Source organism: Suillus plorans, assembly GCF_016647745.1.
Source record: "Suillus plorans strain S12 chromosome Unknown HD556scaffold_19, whole genome shotgun sequence".
Classification (NCBI taxonomy): domain Eukaryota; kingdom Fungi; phylum Basidiomycota; class Agaricomycetes; order Boletales; family Suillaceae; genus Suillus; species Suillus plorans.
In genome coordinates, this window is record NW_024537403.1 from 397,059 (window position 1) to 414,983 (window position 17,925).

The window sequence follows — 17,925 nt, forward strand, 5'->3', positions numbered from 1 at the left end:
GCGTGAGAAGGAAATGGGCGTCTCATCCTTGGACAGATGCATCATGCCAGAACTCCGAAGCATAAAATAATAGCCAGCACGTTGACTTCAAGCGCCAACCATTCAGCCACACAAGTACACTGATGCCCATCGGTTCATAGCGGCAGGTTATTGTCCGCGCACTGCGCTCGACCTACTCCAAAATCGAATTATACAGCGGTCTCTTCAAGTTAGGTCTGGTGTTGTTAAAGTTCAAGTTGGAGCCTGCATTTAGTAGTTAATTTCCAGCTGTTTGACTTGCACACGACGATACCGGCGCATGGGATGAGACAATATTATCATTTGATAGTTTGCTCCATTTGCCATAGATGTAATCCAAATTTGTTTGTAGCAAGCTGATCCCAAGAATTTGTCCACAGTCACTGGTCCAGGTAATGGCACACTGTTCTTGGGGTTGACGCGGACGAGGTATCTATCAGAAGACGTTTTTCCGAGTCATGTCACGGTCGACCTTGGTGCCGTTGAACCAACCCTGTTTCCTAGTAGTTCGAACTTCAGGCTTGTAGCCTTAAGTACAGGACCCTATCGGGTCGCCGATGTGTCATGGTACCGCTACAAGGCAAACAAAGGGCTTAGATACGGCTACAACATTCCTGTAGCTTTCTGGCTCTTTTTTCAGGGGCCGGCATGATACGCTCCCTGGCTCGGAGCTTTTGTTCACGGAAACGAAAAGTAAGTAAGTATTCGCTACTTCTTAAAGGTCGACTGACACATGTCTCTCCATCGAAGGTGATTTCGGAAGAATCATGCGATCTTTCACACATGCTGACCCGCCGGTGCAAGATGACGGCGATTGGCAGTATCACTGAGCTCCAGACTATAAAACACAAGAAACGACGTGACAGTGGGAAGTATTGAAGGATATATTCGCCCAGGAAGAGGATAAAGATAATAGTATGGATAGTGGTTGATATTTCTGTCGAGGCGTGTACCCATTTTATCGTATTGTCTTGCCGGCGGAGCGACTATAGCAACTTCTCTAATTGCAATTGCAGGCGTTTGCAGTCAAAACAAATGCTTGCGCATAACGTGGTGTCACAGAGATGTCTCATCTAGTTTCTAGCACTGGCCACCCCAAGTTGGCGATTAGTATGTTGTGCAATCACCAACTGCACGAAATTAGACAGTCCCATCTACACACCTTCGTCACGCATGTGATGGTGGCCTTCGGTTGAATTCAAGCACCCTCGTTTTATACTTGCATCGCTAATCTATACTCGTATGGGGAAGCTACTACAACACAGATGCCCCTCTAACAGGATCTTCAAGTACTTTTCCGCAGACAGTAACTTCCTTCGCGACCAAGAGCAACGGTTCAACGATATCTATATCAACTTCGCTTGGCGGTGTGGCCATCTTCAAGTCTACTGTCGGCTCACGGCAAGTTGCCACCGCCAGAGCCGCCATAATGCATTCAATTTCTAGTGGTCTCAGTTCTTCCACCACCACAGTCAATTTTTGTAACATTGGGAGATGAAACCCATCAAGTATGTCGATGAATTCCTGTCGATCCGATGTGAGGGGAAGAGTCATTGATTTGAGGCGAGGTTGTGCAACTGTGTCAATTCTATCACCAGAACCTAGGGAATAATCGTCCACTATCATGGTCTCTAGATGAGGGAAAATCACCGAAGTGAAGCGTATAGCGTTGACGGAAGTGTGTTGAAGGCGGAGATGACGTATATCTTTACAGATAGGAGCAGGTTTGGCAGGAAAATCACTTCGATTGAAGATGTGTAGGCAATGGAGATTTGGTGCGTTAAATCTCCTGAACTCTCGTAGAAAACATTTTAATGTTCTCAACCGGGGTGTATCGATGTTACCACTCCAGTCATAAATGGCAGGTGACATGATAGCCACCGTCTCCCATCGCCCCCTTACAGAAAGCAATATTTCAAGCAGTCGACAATCCGCCTCTGATTGGTATGGGCGGAGCCATGGCAAGCATCTGGCTTCCGGATCGCGTGAGTAGCAGAGCTGCTCGGACACGATACTAAGGCTGAGCGGGCGACATCCTGAGCGGGCGAGCCAAACCTCCAGTAGAGATGGAAGGAACGGTTTCAATGGTTGAATTCGGCCGGGAAGTGCAACATGGATGCGCGACCAGATTGCTGTCGTTGAATGTGCAATATCTCGCCAAAGGCGACACACGCGAGTGAGGAGTAGGGGAGGACTGGCAACATCGGCTGAGATGCATGTGTCTCCAAATAAGAATATACTGGGGTTTTCTTGAACATCGTTTAATATGAGCAAGAATACTTGCTGTAGGAGTTCTACTGGCAGGCGATTGATAAGAGGAGTTGGATAGTTCATTCTTGTGACTCCTGCCGGATTTTTGTTTGCTGCAAAGAGAGAAATTAATATAGGAGTACTAGTACTCCACTACTAGGCAAATAAACCCAAATACAGTTGTAACCAAGCATACTGACGGTCAAATGCATATGCACACAGTACAGTACTTTATTCTGCCCTGCTGCGGTCGGTCTCCCCCTGAAATCCCTTTGCTATCTGGAGTACACAGCCCATCTAAACAGGGATTATGCAGATAAAGCAAGCACGAAACTATGCAAGGAGACCCGTAGGAATAGGAGCCTCCGTTACGTCAGACTAGACTCGTGACCAGTCCGTCTAACGTTAGACCCGGCCGGATGTTCCAAACAAACCTAAACACCCCATATTTTAAGTTCACTTCGAGTTGGCTCTCTCAGACTACTAGTCGCTTATCAGCTGGTGGGTCATACTGCAAAGGTCACACCCAAAGCTGACGACCAACACAGGACTCTTTTACTTACCACGACAGGCCAGCATATTCACCGCATCTTAGGGCGCCCTTCTTGTTTCGCAGACACCACGATGATTCCGCGAATCTCCAAGCGGTATGCTAGTACTGCCAAACCCAAACCTTGCAAGGGTACAAAGGGTGTATATGGCGTAACACCAGAGCATCACCCCATATCGCCAGAGGAGCAGGCACGCATCATAAAGCGTCGCATCGAGAAGGCTGAAAGAGATGAGCCTATGGACATAACCATGGCATTGACTCCAGTCAAGACGTGAGTATCTTTGTTGTGTTGTTCCTCAGTCTGTAAGTCCATGGATACGGCGCCTTACCATGCCGATGGAGGCTCGCTTGCTGGTTTGGCTCCATGATGTCATTAACGTTATTCTTGGAACCGTTATCGTCCGCGTAACCTTGAGTCTCCATTTGTCCTCGCTTGCTCGTATATCTTCTCATCATGCTCATATTTTTGTCTCGGTCCTAATTATTCTGTTCTTCACTAGGTACATGGGAGGTTTTACCCGCCCCCGTGACTCACGTGTTCTGTATTGGTCAAAGGATGGTCCCTACGATGAACAGAAGAGGCCATATGAAACACTCTCTGCTGCAGCTTACGTCCCTCACACCGCTTGGCAACAAATCCGAGCCTTCCACTCATCAGCCCGTCGCCAATATCCCTCCGAGTCTTACAACGAAGAACACATCGTGCCCAACTTCTACATCAAGCACAAAAAAGATCGCAAGCACCAGGCGGATAAGCTGATGAAATCATCTGTCACACCGTCAACCACTTCTCCATCCGCCACGGATACCGCTGGTCTTGACGTTGCAGCTGCTGAAGAAGCTATTCACGATCCGACCCGACAAACCAAAGCCGTGAAGAGACGCAAGCATGAGGAGTCTGCACTCATGGAACACCTCTCAGACTCTATTCTTGGCGACGACCTTGTGGCCAGCACACGCCGCCTTGTCAGCAAGATCCCTGTCGAGCACTACGACAATGATGGCTTTCTTGTGCACCCGAGTGGGTTTGTCGTTCCTGGAAAGGGTCACACCAGCACTAGTGATGCTGCACGTGCCAAAGAGCACGCGAGAGATGAGGATGAGGAACGCGCTGCACAGACAGCCTCAGTAGCTGAACGCGTCCTCGAATCCGACTTCGATCATGTGCATTCTGCCATGGCGAGTACGCGCCCGCGTTCTCATAAGGTTCCCTTCGAAATTAGGGAGCCTGACGGGACGGTGAAACACCCGAGCGGCTTCGTTCCTCCAACTCCCGCCGACGAGTTCAAGTATTCTGACAGTGCCAGTCTTGAGCGGGGCCTTGCGGGTGCTATTAGCAGACAACGCGCCCGTGATGTGGACAACAAGAACTCCACAATCATAAAGGGCCGTCGCCTGCACACCACAGCCGCTGTGCGTGCAAGCGAGGTGGCGATTCCAACCCATCTCATGCAGCCTGTGCCTGCTCCTGAGATTGACTAAACGAGGGGAGCTGGAGAAGCGGAAGGTGGAGAGGAGGCTCGAGATTGTTACGAGATTGTCGGCGAAGGTCGTGCTGGGAACGGAATGGGTTGTGTTGCTCTACAGACGGTTGGTCATAGAGATTGTATTTGTATCATACCCATCATCACGCTTGTGTTCTTACAGTACCATTCAAATCTTGTTTACATTCGCATTCATTGTAAATGATATTCGCTGCCAGTGGACGATGATATTCTAAAGTGTGGTCGCTATTTTAGTTATTTGTCCTGAACTGATATCAGTGAGTCAAACTACTGGATACTGGGTCAGTACTTCAAATTTCAGTATTTCACCCTTTTGGTGTAACGGTTATGCACGCGCGGCGGTCTGATCAAGTCACAGTATATCAAATCCAAGATGTTGATCAGCTCTAGAGATAAGTAGGTATTGTGGTTTCAACGCTGGCTCACATGGAGACTTGATAGTATATATATTGACAAGAGTAACTATGGATAATAAATAAGGTACACAGGTATGGCCACCGTATATATACAACAAGAGCAGTTTCGAAATTGGGATAGCAAGCTCGATCCTTCAGGTCAAGTGCGTTGAATATGTGGTTCTATGCTGTCAGAATGGAGGATTTGGAATTCCTGAGAGGGATGGAGCCGGTTCACCCGAGGGAAGAGCTTTGAGAAAAGTATCTCAAAATCGGAGGAATAAGTCTGTCGTATGTATTCCTCATCACGAGGGTACTTCAGTGTAAGATCTTTCAATCTACTATCCGAGTTACGGGGCCTGAGAGCGTGTAGGCTTGCCTTGTCCATGTCATAGTCATCATCTATGGTACTGAGCGTGATACCAATGCAAAGTCGCTTCAAGCTAGGGCGCAGCTCGACAAAACCGACAACCTCTGGCACTGTAATCCACTGTGGCATAGGTGCCGCGCCAGACATGCTCCCATCCGTCTTGTTAAGGAGCAACACCTCAAGGAAGTGCCATGCTCCTGCCATTTCCACCAGATCATTCGCACCGATGCTAAGGCATGATCTCGTGTCGATGTCCACAACCCGAAGTTGGCTGAGGTAAAAGAGTGACCGTATGGTGTCGACGGTGATGATTATACTGGATGACAACCGGCAGGGTATGGGTTCGGATAAGTATATGTACTGCAGGTTCTTGAAAGCCTCGCGCGCGTGGAGCGAGTCACAAAGTATCTGGAGTAGGCTTGGATCAAACTTTACCTCTGATCGAAGTGTCATTGAGGTGAGTTCATGAGGCCACAGACGTGTGAAGACTTCAACGTCTCGCCACTCTTTGATCTCCCAATCAACGCTGTCAACGTTCTCAAAGAGTTTTGGGTCGCGGGATGAACCAAGAATATCTTCGAGATCACTGCCAGCGGGCAGATGCGAACTGATATCGGTAACAGATGGTAATCCGCCCAGATAAACTAGCGCATCCTTTGTGATGGCTGGCACGGTAACTGTCCGCAGCTTCGGCATTTTTTGGATAGCATGCGACATTGGTAGAACGAAAGGCGGTTCCCGTTCGCGAAATAGGTGGTAGGATTTTAAAACCATGAGGCTTTCAAGTGATGGACAATATGAAGGCAAACATTGGAGGACGGTGTGCAAATGGTGGCCATTTTTTTCGTAATCGCGGATGTTGATAAAAAAATGCTGTAGACATGGGCCAAGCAGCGGGGGGACCAGATGTAGCAATCTGCACGGAAATCCAATTTCCAAGCTTCGTAGGTTTGGCACCAGAGCCTTGAAATAGCCCGCCATAGTTCGTAGAAACGCTTGCGTGATATAATCACGCCGCCAATAATTCGTGCCCACTCTTAAAGACCGGACACGATGACCATAGCGAGCAATAATGGCAAGCTGAGTTTCTGTTGGGATCTGTGACAACAATGAGCTATGCGTATTTCTCCTAGAAAAAGACTTACGATGGGGTAGTATTGGTCCTCTTGCAGGCTTTTTTGCGGGGCTGGAATAATCCCAGGACATCGCATGAGGGGTTCGACACCTTTGAAATTGTTCCACAGAGCATCCAATGCTTGCTCCGAGAATGCGCGACAAGTTAATGCAAGTGCGAATAATGTGGGTTTAGAAGATGTGACATATTCAACTGGCCAGACACCAGGACGTTCGTCGACACTGATATGACTTATGATGTTGGATAGAATTTCAGAGATAAGGAGAGCGCGATGCATTGTGTTGACAGAGGACATTGCTGAAGCCATTAGGAGCGGGAAGGTGGAATGAATCTGAAGGGGCGTTTCGGTCCCAAGGGTATTTTAAATCGAACCGCGATGTAGAAAGTCCACAGGGAGAAGTAAGGACAATGGATAATATGATAATAAACAATCGGAGAATCGGATTATATCAGAATTATGTGGACCGTGACATACTAAATAGGTGGAGAACACCCACTGCTATTTAGTGCTAGCGTGTTGCGCTCGAGGTGATGCAACATACAGCGATGCTCCAATCTGGGGGTCACTTGTCAAGTGATGACTTCCATAAGTAAGCGCTGTTGAAGCTTGAAGGTCGTTGTCAAACTTGATATATGGAAGCCTGATGTAGAGAGCAATGGTCCTGGCTTCCATAGATGTAAGATTTGCGTTGATGGAAATGTGAAGTCGCTTACTAGTGGACTGAATCAATTCACTGACTGGCATGACGACTACTGCACCACAGATACATCCCAAGGCATCTCACAGGGAGAGAACAATTTCACGACCCACGTTTTGTTTGCATCTTTGCGTCACGGTGTTCAGGTAAGGGTCGAATGATACAAGAAGGATAGCTTTATTAAAGTCTCCTAACACCCTGCGGGATGTAGGTATCTCGGGAGAAGTTGGCCTATCAATTAATCGAGATTCAAACCAGTCGGATATGAATTGATGGCGTGTCGCCCAAGGGAAAACGTGTTTACAAGCATGTCCATCCTCGACTCGAAGTGGTGAGAATCCAATATATGTTGCTCAACGCGAGGGAATCTCAACACAAGATATTCTAAGATATCCGAGTCACGGCCCACGGGGCTGGCGGTCATGTAAGGTGTCCAAGTCCAAGTCCAGGTCTACATCATTGGCAGGTTGATTGTGAAATTAATGCAGAGTTACGTCAAGAGAGCCTGCGAGGACATACCTTGACGAATCTGACGACCCCGGCCGACATAACATAGGATCCCGGATCATGTCACCCATACGTCTTGTTGAAGAGCAAACGGTTGGCCTCAAGACAAGACCAAGCATCTGTCAGTGCCGTTTGATTGGAGTCATCTTCGAGTTCATGCTACTAGACGACCCGGCATCGAATTCCACAAACCGAAGGGCACCGAGATAGAAGAGCAGTAGTATGGTCTCATTTGTGATGGTGGTGAAGACACCGATGGGGGAGGATTCTACGCACTACAGGCTACTACAGGTTCCTGAAAACCTCGCCGGTATGAGGTCAAAGCGTTCCTGCTGTACTGGGCCTGGGTTAAATGTCGTTGAAGTGACATCGCAGTGGCGTCGATGATTTTACGAGGCTACAGAGATCTGAATACGATTTTTAGTAGCCTCGCCATTCTCCAGTCACGAGCCAAAGATATGTTCTGGATCACTGGATCACTAGGAGATGCATCTCGATGCTGATGCTAGCAAATGATGAGATGATTTAAATCTGAGAGCATGGGAAATCTGCATTATACATCCCTTTAAAGCCAGTACTCGTCGCTCGAGCTCGTGCTACGTACTAAGCGCTTTGCTCTTCTTCAATCAATAACTTCTACAGCTAACTACTCTTCAATTGCAAGTATTCCAACACGTCCGTCACCAGTCCTACAGGCTCATATATAATCATGAGTGCCATGACGCACACCTACTTGGATATGTTCAAATTTCAGTTTGTTCTGCGTGACATCGTCAAGAGTGTTGGAAATCACCTAGGAAGTGATATTGTGCGTGTACTCGATACTTTTCACAAGGCGTTTCGTTGTGTCTTTCGCAGTGGAACGTAGCGAACACTGAGTCGTGTGGGGTGACCATACAGTCATTTGGGACTGGTGTGTTTCTCTCCTTCGACCAGTCAAACAAATCCGACACCTCCGCTGGCAGCGTCATCACTGGCCACTCGATCTATCCGTGGAGTTTGCAACAAAACAATGTAGTCCCATATGCCTGGAAGTGGGTGACAAGGTTCTTCTCTACAACTAAAGTAAGGTTACATTCTCGAACTTCCACAATATCGTGAATAAGAACAGTGAAAAGGCGCTGGTTGTACACAGTGACTCTATCACGAACAACGAACGTGGCACGAGTGGTCTTCGAATGTTTCTTGTAAAGCATGTTCCTCATTAATATTTTTGTCAGGTTTTCGAGGCTGACAATGTAAATAACCCAAGCCGAACTTAGCCTTTTATCGCAAAGGAACCCATACTTGGTACCAACTAGTTGCTATCCAATATCGAGATGGCTGACGTACTCGGAGATGTGAACATAGGCGAATTTGAGGAGTTGAGAAGGGCCGAGGCATGGTGACTTCAACATATCACTATGACAAGTATGAGGTGTATCATCTTGCTCTATGAAACGTAAGTTCAATATTTCTTTCGAGCTAATAATCGCTATATCGCGTTCGTGTTGCTTGACAGCGATATCAGATCTGAAGTTCGGAGCTCCTCCCAAATTGTCAAGGTGCAGCCTGAGCGTCAAGTGGTCACGCCGGGCGGAGCACACCTGTCAAGCTTCTGACGTATTGAAGGTAGATATGGCTTGTTGGTGCTACGCACATGCGCTTGTTTAACATCAAGCTCGCTGTTCCTCGCTTCACCGCAGTAGCTTGGTATCGTTATATCCCTGAATCAAGTATCCCGGGCCAGTATCGGTCGTTTTCTTGGTCCACTCGCATCTGCCCTTCTGCGCTTGACCATCACAATGGCTACTCCGAGTCCATACATTTTACATGGCATTGTTTGGAATTTAGAATGGGGTTTTTTTGCACAATGGCAAGCGAAAGTACTGCCGATACGGTGCTTTCATCGTCAGTCCAGATGCTGATCTCCCAGTCGCTGTTCACGCTTTTGGGCACAATCCTACCCCTGCTCAGGACGGGATCCACTTCATCACTACGAGAATAGTCTCTGTTTGTGCATTGCAGTGCCTTACCCGTCTAAAACTGTCATGCACTAGTACTCATATCTGTGTTATTTTCCCTCAGGTGTCAATCTACTTCATGCAGGTAAACATGTCCTGTCGAATTCGGATAGCATCTCCCCGGTTCAAAATTCGATTGCAATAGGTAATGAGGACGTGAGGAATCTGGAAATACCGAAAGTCGCGATACATCGCTGCAGAAAGCGTCTTCTAGTAACTCTGCTGCTTGTGGTTGAAATACCCATCGTTTTCGTTGTTTCTGAATCGTCGTGGCGTCAGTGACTTTGATGCGTTCGCCAATTAACTACATGTGTCATAAAAATCACTCTCAATCCAGGTATCTGGCACAAAAGCCACCATATTATGATAATGTCAGCGCAGTGTGTACGAGAAGGTATATAACGTAACTTCCAAATCAAGAAAGAAAATCAGGGAAGACAAGGCGACTAAAAGAATGTTCGTCTTATGGGCAGCAAGGTTACAATGCGGAAGAGAGCGTGGAAGCGAACGCAAGCGAGATCTTAGGGTATACGGAGCGACGATTTGTCCAAAAACAAACTGGGATCCGACTTTCACCGCCTGGCACTGCCACGACCATAGCCAGCTTGGAGGTTGTCGAGCTCGGCCTCCAGCGACTTGATGGCACTATGTGCCATCTCCAAGTCCTTGTTGAGACGGTCCCGTTCGGCGATAAGCTATGGAACGTTAGATAGTGTCGCAATGGGTTAGAATTCGCTCACGTGTTGCTCCCATTGTCTGAAGCGGGCTTCTTCGGCCTTGACCTGTTCCGTAAAGCGCTTCCTGAGCAATTCTTCCTCCTCCTTGAACTTAGGATTGTCCACTTTCTTGACCTTGGGTTCGCCAAACTTCCTCGTCTCCATCTGTTGTTGCCTGTAGTTCTCGTAGTGCAGCTCCTCCGTCGTCGAGATGAGGTCGAGCATGTGCGTACGGATAAGTAGAGAGCGCAACTTGCGGAAATCACAGTGGTTTTCATTCTCAACTTCAGCAACACCCCAAAGGTACTCGCGACCCTTGACAAGGCGACCATCAGGAGTCTGGACATCTTCAGTTGAGCCGATAATCGAGAAGGGGATAGCGTCAGTGAGCATGCGCGCATGCTCAGCAGCAGTCTCGTCATCGGTTTCAACGGGGGGTTGGTAAATACGAATTCCCTGGGCGGCGATGACCTCCCGGACGCGTTGTTTAAAAAGGAACAGATCATTTTGCGTGAGAGTGTCTGCTTTCGCAACAACAGGGATGAGGTTCACACGCGTGCCGAGGCGCTTCATGATCTCGATATCAAGCGGCTTCAGGCTAAGAATCTAGTCAGCGTCTGGTGATGATTCAGAAATTTATATCGACTTACGTGTGCCCAGTGGGCCGGATGAAGTAGAGGCAAGCGTGAACTCTGAGGTCAATCTTTTCATGGCGCTGAGGCTGCTGCTCCTGGCGCATATATGCCTCGTGTTGGTCATCAATAAAGTCGACGATTGGCGACCAGGAATCACGGTTGTTAACATAATCACCAAAACCGGGGGTGTCGATGACGGTAAGTTTGACCTTGAACTGCTTTTCCTCAAGCTCAGCCTTGATGATTTCGACTTCGGTGAGCTTGTCGAGTTGTTTGTGGTGCCGCCTGCTGTAGTTCCTAGCAGGAGACAACTCAGTCGTGAAAAGCGTGTTCACTAAGGTCGTCTTCCCGAGACCCGACTCGCCTGGCGCGTAAACAGGTAAGCTAAAAGGCCTATCTCATTATAAACGTATTGTACTCACCAACAACCATCATGGTGAAGTGTGCACCATGTTTGGCGACGATTTTGTGCCTCTAGATTGCGTGGAAGGAGACACAGTGGTCAGTAAAAATGAGACAAATGTCAAGACAAACTCCTCACCTGGTTGGGAAGGTTGGCGATACCGATGCCATCAAACGAGGGTGCTGGTGCAGATGACATGACTGACTTTATGCTCTTGCTCGACGACAACGACGGCACTGACAGGCGACAATAGCTGAGGCGAAATTACCGACTTTTGATATTGCCAATTTGGCGTTGTTTGGTTTTATTGGTATTACTTGGCACACTAACCTTATAGGTACTAGTTCTCCTCATCGTTCAGAACCCTCAGTAAAGTAACGAGAGTTCAACGTTCAACGGGCATACTGAGGTCTTACAAAACAACGATGTTTTCGGTACACAACTACTTGAAGTGTTCAGCAGGCGAACCCCGCATGAGTTACCCGGCGGCGACTGGGGCATGAGGAAGCCTCTGACAGGACGCTGTCACGACGTGGGGGTGCAAGAACTTCATCTACTAAGGGTTGACAATCGTAAGTAACTTACATAGTTACATTAATTACTGAATCACGACATTAATGATCATATATCAGACACGACGACAACCGCTGCCCTTGTATGTATTCGCTCATCGATGGCATCCGTCCTTCGCATTGTCTCATCTTGAGTATTTTGACACACAGATGCCCTAACAAATGCGACCGCAATCTCAGTTTTATCATCATTTGCGATCAGGCTCAAATAGAGCCTCGTCTGCTATAGCAGACACAGCTTAAATTCCAGCACACACCTGATTCTGGAGGGGAAGAAATGACCACCAGGTGAACTGCTTTCGTCAAGCATGTCCTTGATGGTTCTGGGAGGTTGAAAGGCTCGTGTAGGCTGGAAAGGCAGAAAGCGTACTTCTGATTTAATCCTGCCAGTCTTGCGTCCGCTTTCGTGGCGTACGCCGCTCACCAATGACCACGACAAGTGGGGCTATGGATGTGTTGCTTCTTCAGTTTGAAAGGGGTACGCTTTGTGACATACCAGAAGGGTTGCGCTGCCATATCTTTAATTCCCTTTCATACAATGAAATCAGTTAGTGAGTCTTGTGTTCACAACTCTGCCTCGTCCTATGAGCTTTTTGTCGACTTATGGACCCCCTCACACAGTTGTCAAACCTTATACAGCACAGACAAAACTTTGTTGAACTGTAATTCATGATCAAACTTAGTACTCAAAGATCGATACCGTGGCCACCGACTGTTTCCGTTGCGGAGTGTTTCTCGCGGGGTATGGGCCGTTCTCGTCCCCGATTCATCATTCCGGTTGCGTATGATTGATTCTAAATCCTCCTCCGTGGTGCGTGGTGTGGGCCAGGTGATGAAGAGGTAGACAGGATTAATATAAATTGGTAAATGCATCACCCATGTTTTACTTGGTGTTAAGGATGGTCGTATTAGCAAAACACCCTGTGTGCATGCTGTGAGATCGCGTCCAAGTCTTGCAACAATTTTTACAATTGAATCTTCGAAGGGTATCAATTGCTGAATGCTTAGCAATAGCCCGCACAGTTATCCCAATGGAATCAAGGACATTGCCCGGTGCGTCAAAAGCATCATTCCGACTTAACACTGCCCGTCAACAGGATTCAATTTACCAGATATGTACATTAGAACGCCAGTGCAACTGTAGTGCATTACGCACACTGCTAGTGAGAGCATGTTCTTTCACATGGCAGGGGCTGCGCTCCACAGCTGTAGGAGACTGGACTAAGTTTAAGCCATTCCGATAATAATCATGTCGCAGAAGCAGTACCTAGAAGTTCAGATGTGGACGATGATATAGGAGCCCTTCGTCTCCTCTCCAAGAGATGTAAAGTCCCAGGATAGTACAACATTGTTGATCGCATCCATTTTGACACCAGCGACCCCAGACGCCAGGTCTCCAGGTGTCCCATTGAAGTCGATTTTGATGCCGCTGCTGAACTTGAGAGCACCCATAGCCTGGGCGAGAAGGAGGGGTCCAACAATAGGCAAATCTATATAGATTTGAACTGTGACAATCAGGGCATTCGTGTCGATGGCAATGTCAACCTGAAATGAAGGTTGCGAACACCGTTCTAGGGGATGGATGAACACCGTCGATAACATGGACTGACCTCGAAAGGGTCAATGAGAATCTTCTTGACTACTACGATACTGTCGACAGCAGAAGTCTGGAGTACGTAGATGACTTGTCCGTCACCAAGCTTCACGTTCTCGATGCAATCTCTGCAAAACTTCAGGTGCAGTGCGGAATATTAAGCTCGTGCTCCACACGCTATCGGACATACTCACGAGTGATATCTATGAAACCGTAGAATGAGCATTGACCTGAGGTACTCGAACAATATGATAAGTACCTTCAGCGTTTCTGAGTGCGTGGTCTGCGGCGGAAGAGACCTTGCCAGAAGCAATCATCATCAAAGGGAAGGTGAGACTGGGCATATTGTAAGTAGGTCTATATGTACGAGTGTAATCAGGCTAGACGATGGGACTGCAGTTTACAGTTCACGACAAGCAGACTTTTCAAAACCTTAATATGTAGTTGATGCCTGCTGCGTGTCTTTCGAAGTTGACTATAAGGTCTATCAGCTGCCCAGAACAATCAGATTATGAAACTAGATCATAGCAAGTATATGATGACGATATAATTTTGTTGTCCTTCCACAGCACGTTCCAAGTTCTTCAGAGATCGGGGTCATCTCAGATCTGAGGTGAGGACAATTATATTGAAACGTCCAGAGGATCAGTTGCCCGTCAACTAGTTCGAAATGTATGCCAAGCAATGCTGGCCATAGGGAGAAATATGTCGTTACGAAGAATAAGTGGACTCGTCAATTTGAAATTGGCTCCACGTCCCTCTCGGCGAGTCTTGCCTAAAAGGCTGCATCCGAACTGTGGAGAGAACCAAATATTATCAGTTTTCACCTGTAATCACTGCAGCTGTGCAACTAGGGACCAATTAAATAACCACTAAAGTCTAAGGTACACACCATCCCGAACTTCCAGATCTTCACGTTGTTCTCGATGACCCGTTGGATTGCCAGTTGTGCCATAGGACTGTCGACCGTTAGGTTTACAAAACGTTGTACTAATAGAGGTTCGGGGTCATCATTCTAAAAATAGAACTTTGTACTCCGAACCCTACCTACGAGACTCGGCGGATGGGCGCTGCCAGCGCTATCCGCAGTTACTTATCTCATATACACCGTCACTCGAGCACGCAAATTTAAAAGGTTTACCACAGCACAACAAGTCAAAATCTTGCCAATAGCTCTTGGCAGTATTTGTAACTATTTACATAATCTTAAATTTTCAAATTAGGCAGTACAAAGTTGTATTTTTAGAATGATGACCCGAACTCTATTACAACGTTTTGTAAACCTAACGGTCGACAGTCCTATTATGGCACAACTGGCAATCCAACGGGTCATCGAGAACAACGTGAAGATCTACCTTCATCTTCAGGTGGTATCGAAATGTCTTGGAATATGCGCGTCCACTACTATAACTTATCACCAGGGTAGTCACATCAGGTTCCTATACTATACGAAGACCGTACTCGGATACGTGAACTCATGCAGGTGACCCGATTAATCCGCGCAGGTGTGTCTGTATAAGTATAAGTCAGTGTAATCATGCACTCTAATCTCACCCTACCCGTCGCTCATCACACTAAGTCACCACCTCTCTGTTCTGAAGTACTTAACGTTTTGAAAAATAGCGGGGTGTCTGAATCGTGACTAGCAACAAGCCAGACCATTTTAATGGCGCTTGTCATTGCCGCATGCACCCTTATCATTATCTTAGCCAGCGTCTGGATAGTGAAACAACGATACCAGACCGCAAGACGATTGCCATTACCGCCTGGACCGCCTGGACGTTGGCTATTAGGAAATGCGATGCCAAAGTCATCGTAAGTCATTTTCAAGGGACACCAGCATGAGCTCTATCTAACCCCTCACGCAGTGTGCCGTTTCAATTCGCAAGATGGACAGAACAATACGGACCTGTGTTCTCGCTCAAACAAGGCCATAGGATTTTCGTAGTTATAGGACGTCATCAGGTCAGCATCAAACAATACATCGTCTAGTCAGGCATGAAGTAGATCACGTCACAGGCTGCAATGGATATCATGGAAAAAGAGGGAGCAAATGTTGCCGACCGCCCACGTTCTATTGCAGTGCACGAGACGTTGTCTGGCGGATTCAGAGTGATCCTTGAGGGTAGTACTGAGAGATGGCGCCGGATGCGCAGGTACACATCCTGTCTCTACCAGGTGCGATCAGTGAGACTAAATGTAAAGCAGGGTCTTGCATGCAAACTTGCAACCTAAGGTTGCGGAGACCTATGAGCCCATGCAGATCAGGCATGCGAAGAATGTGGTTCTAGATATCTTAAATGATTCAAAGAACCACCAGAGACATGTCATGCGGTACGAACACCAGCTCTTAGTCGCGGTACAGGTGATAATACGAGGATTTTAGTTATTCAGCTTCTGTGATCATGTCCTTCACCTACGGAAAAATTACTCCGACTTCATATACAGATCCTGAAGTCATTGACATGAATAGGTTTTCTGCGCGTCTTGGTCAAGCTGTGAAGCCGGGAGCATATCTTGTGGATGTGTATCCAATCCTGCGTTTCGTACCAGGCTACCTGAGTCAGCTGAAGGCATGGCACGGAGAAGAACTTGCTTTCTATAACGGGCAGTTAGATGCAGTGCGAAGACAGATGGTTCGTTATTTTCTTGCGATGATAGATATGCTCGCTCACCACTGTGAAGCGTGAGGGGACTGCAAGGCCATCCTTTGCGAGGTTCATGTTAGAGCACCAGAAACAGTACCAGCTCGGGGATAAGGAACTGGCATTCCTTGGAGGAGTGATATTTGGGGCCGGTTCTGATGCGGTAAGTTCTTACATTGCATCGCGTCTTCACTCAACAACTCTTGTAGACTGCGTCTGCAATCACAATTATGATGATGGCTGCTGCCACTCATAAAGATGCGCAGGATCGCTTACAAGAGGAACTCGATGACGTCGTGGGGCATACGCGGCGTAGGTTATCCCTTTCCTTTATTCGTCTACTGACTGAGATAGCTCCTGATTAGTGCCGACGTTTGCTGATCAGGAAATGCTGCCGCAGGTTACCGCGTTCATGCTCGAGAGTCTCAGGTGGAGACCTGTCAGTCTTGGAGGTACGTTTTATTTGAGTTGTGATGACGCGATGTTGAATGACCACCTTGCACTACAGGCTTTGCGCATCGCGCGATTAAGGATATCATTTGGAAGAACTACCTCATTCCTGCAGGTGCGACTGCTATTGGCAACCATTGGTCAGTACGCAATCATTTTCGTCCTCTCACCTTTGGGTCTGACGCTCGTGCTTCAGGGCTATCGCAAACGATCCTGAAGTCTTCCCCGAACCACACAGGTTTAATCCTCAGCGTTGGATTGACGATGCAGGTCGTGTGCGCGATGATCTCCGGTTTTTCACTTTTGGCTTTGGCCGTCGGTGAGTAGTATCGTTCATCTCTCGACCATTTCTTATGCCTTACTTGAAAATGTCAGAGTATGTCCCGGTCAACATCTCGCGAATCGGTCGGTCTTCATCAATACAGCTCTCATTATGTGGGCTTTCCGCCTTTCGGAGAATTCTGCAGCGAAGATTGACACGCTTGCATTCTCGGACACTGCAAACATACATGCTGCTCCGTTTAAGATATGCTTTGCGAAAAGGATCGATGAGAACGTGATCAGGGAACTATGCGCACCGGGCAAATAAAAGGTGTTTATTCTAGAAACTTGAATTTTTTGTGCAAATGAGTTCGTCTTGCGTTTTTTCGTTGTCTATCCGACAGGATCCCGACTCAAACTCATCGTTAGACCTAACTTTGTATATCTGTAAACAGGCACGATTGTAATCATGAACTGGCTCCACTTGGTGTTACCACGCATCAAGTATCTCTGGATACACTGCGATACTCTCCAAGTTGCGTGGCTGATCGTGAACCGTTTACAGACAACCCTCGGACAAAATGAGGTATGGTACTGAAGTGTGATCCTTTTACCATTCAATTATTCCGCCACCCCACATGCGCTTTCTTTTTCTAGCTGGCTAAAACGAAGAGGCAGACAACTTGACTTTCCTCTCAAAGTTGACACGGGTTGCATTGTGTGCTACTTCCCACTATCACAGTTCTGGTCGCCGACAGCCCCATCAGCTATAATTTTTTACGTTCACTTCGAGGCATCTCTGAAGCACCTGATGCGGCACGTGGTATCTGATTTGGCAATTTTGGTGATGATATTCTTGAGCGAAAACCTATAGCTCTTGCACGAGTCGGTCCCGTTTACCTCCGTTGTCATGCGGGAAGAATACCATTCGCATGTTCACCTTCTGGTTGAGCGCCACTGCCAAAACAACTGCATTTCACTCATACAGGACGCTTCTCTCTATTCTCATGCAACTGATCCGACACTGTCAATCTGTCGTGAATGGAAAGGAAGAAGATTTTCGCGAGTGGCCCGGTTTAGCATTGAGCTCTCAGTCAGTGGCCAGCCAACTCGGGCCGGCGCCTTCTGTGGGCCTTGCGATGCCATTACTACCTGAGGCAGCTTTGTGAACCCAAGAATCTCAACCCGGAATGAACGTTTATATGCCAGCTAGAG

At 47.5% G+C, this 17,925-nt stretch overlaps 5 protein-coding genes across 5 annotated transcripts; 2 read left to right on the plus strand and 3 right to left on the minus strand.

Annotated features, from left to right (window-relative positions):
* Positions 1–1,186: 1,186 nt before the first annotated feature.
* HD556DRAFT_295800 (uncharacterized protein) lies at positions 1,187–2,377 on the minus strand. The gene has a single exon (XM_041310168.1). It carries the CDS (start codon positions 2,350–2,352, stop codon positions 1,273–1,275), a length of 1,080 nt encoding a protein of 359 aa, XP_041161876.1. The 5' UTR covers positions 2,353–2,377; the 3' UTR covers positions 1,187–1,272.
* A 338-nt stretch (positions 2,378–2,715) lies between these two features.
* HD556DRAFT_1360834 (uncharacterized protein) lies at positions 2,716–4,778 on the plus strand. The gene is made up of 2 exons (XM_041302627.1): positions 2,716–2,769; positions 2,817–4,778. Exon 2 carries the CDS (start codon positions 3,152–3,154, stop codon positions 4,301–4,303), a length of 1,152 nt encoding a protein of 383 aa, XP_041161877.1. The 5' UTR covers positions 2,716–2,769; positions 2,817–3,151; the 3' UTR covers positions 4,304–4,778.
* HD556DRAFT_296075 (uncharacterized protein) lies at positions 4,585–6,823 on the minus strand. Its single transcript, XM_041310169.1, has 2 exons — positions 6,237–6,823; positions 4,585–6,189 (listed from the first exon to the last, which is right to left on the minus strand). Exons 1-2 carry the CDS (start codon positions 6,531–6,533, stop codon positions 4,882–4,884), a joined length of 1,605 nt encoding a protein of 534 aa, XP_041161878.1. The 5' UTR covers positions 6,534–6,823; the 3' UTR covers positions 4,585–4,881.
* A 3,183-nt stretch (positions 6,824–10,006) lies between these two features.
* Positions 10,007–11,386, minus strand: HD556DRAFT_1234421 (Septin-domain-containing protein; the record flags this gene model as incomplete). Its single annotated transcript, XM_041297663.1, has 5 exons — positions 10,007–10,129; positions 10,175–10,748; positions 10,801–11,149; positions 11,208–11,259; positions 11,327–11,386. The coding sequence occupies 5 exons, from the start codon at positions 11,384–11,386 to the stop codon at positions 10,007–10,009; spliced, it is 1,158 nt and encodes a 385-aa protein (XP_041161879.1).
* A 3,715-nt stretch (positions 11,387–15,101) lies between these two features.
* HD556DRAFT_1204435 (cytochrome P450) lies at positions 15,102–17,011 on the plus strand (the record flags this gene model as incomplete). Its single annotated transcript, XM_041296444.1, has 11 exons — positions 15,102–15,169; positions 15,223–15,319; positions 15,374–15,510; positions 15,560–15,688; positions 15,741–15,990; positions 16,040–16,162; positions 16,209–16,311; positions 16,365–16,451; positions 16,508–16,589; positions 16,646–16,768; positions 16,825–17,011. Coding segments are annotated over 11 exons (1,386 nt in total), but the record flags the coding sequence as incomplete, so codon positions are not given.
* Between the last annotated feature and the right edge of the window lie 914 nt (positions 17,012–17,925).

Excerpts from the sequence above, each read along its gene's own strand:
- HD556DRAFT_295800 (XM_041310168.1), bottom strand. The coding sequence starts at position 2,352 with ATGAACTATCCAACTCCTCTTATCAATCGCCTGCCAGTAGAACTCCTA.
- HD556DRAFT_1360834 (XM_041302627.1), top strand. The coding sequence starts at position 3,152 with ATGCCGATGGAGGCTCGCTTGCTGGTTTGGCTCCATGATGTCATTAAC.
- HD556DRAFT_296075 (XM_041310169.1), bottom strand. The coding sequence starts at position 6,533 with ATGGCTTCAGCAATGTCCTCTGTCAACACAATGCATCGCGCTCTCCTT. Across the intron at positions 6,190-6,236 it reads AGGACCAATACTACCCCATC|ATCCCAACAGAAACTCAGCT; the intron begins GTAAGTCTTTTT and ends TTGTTGTCACAG.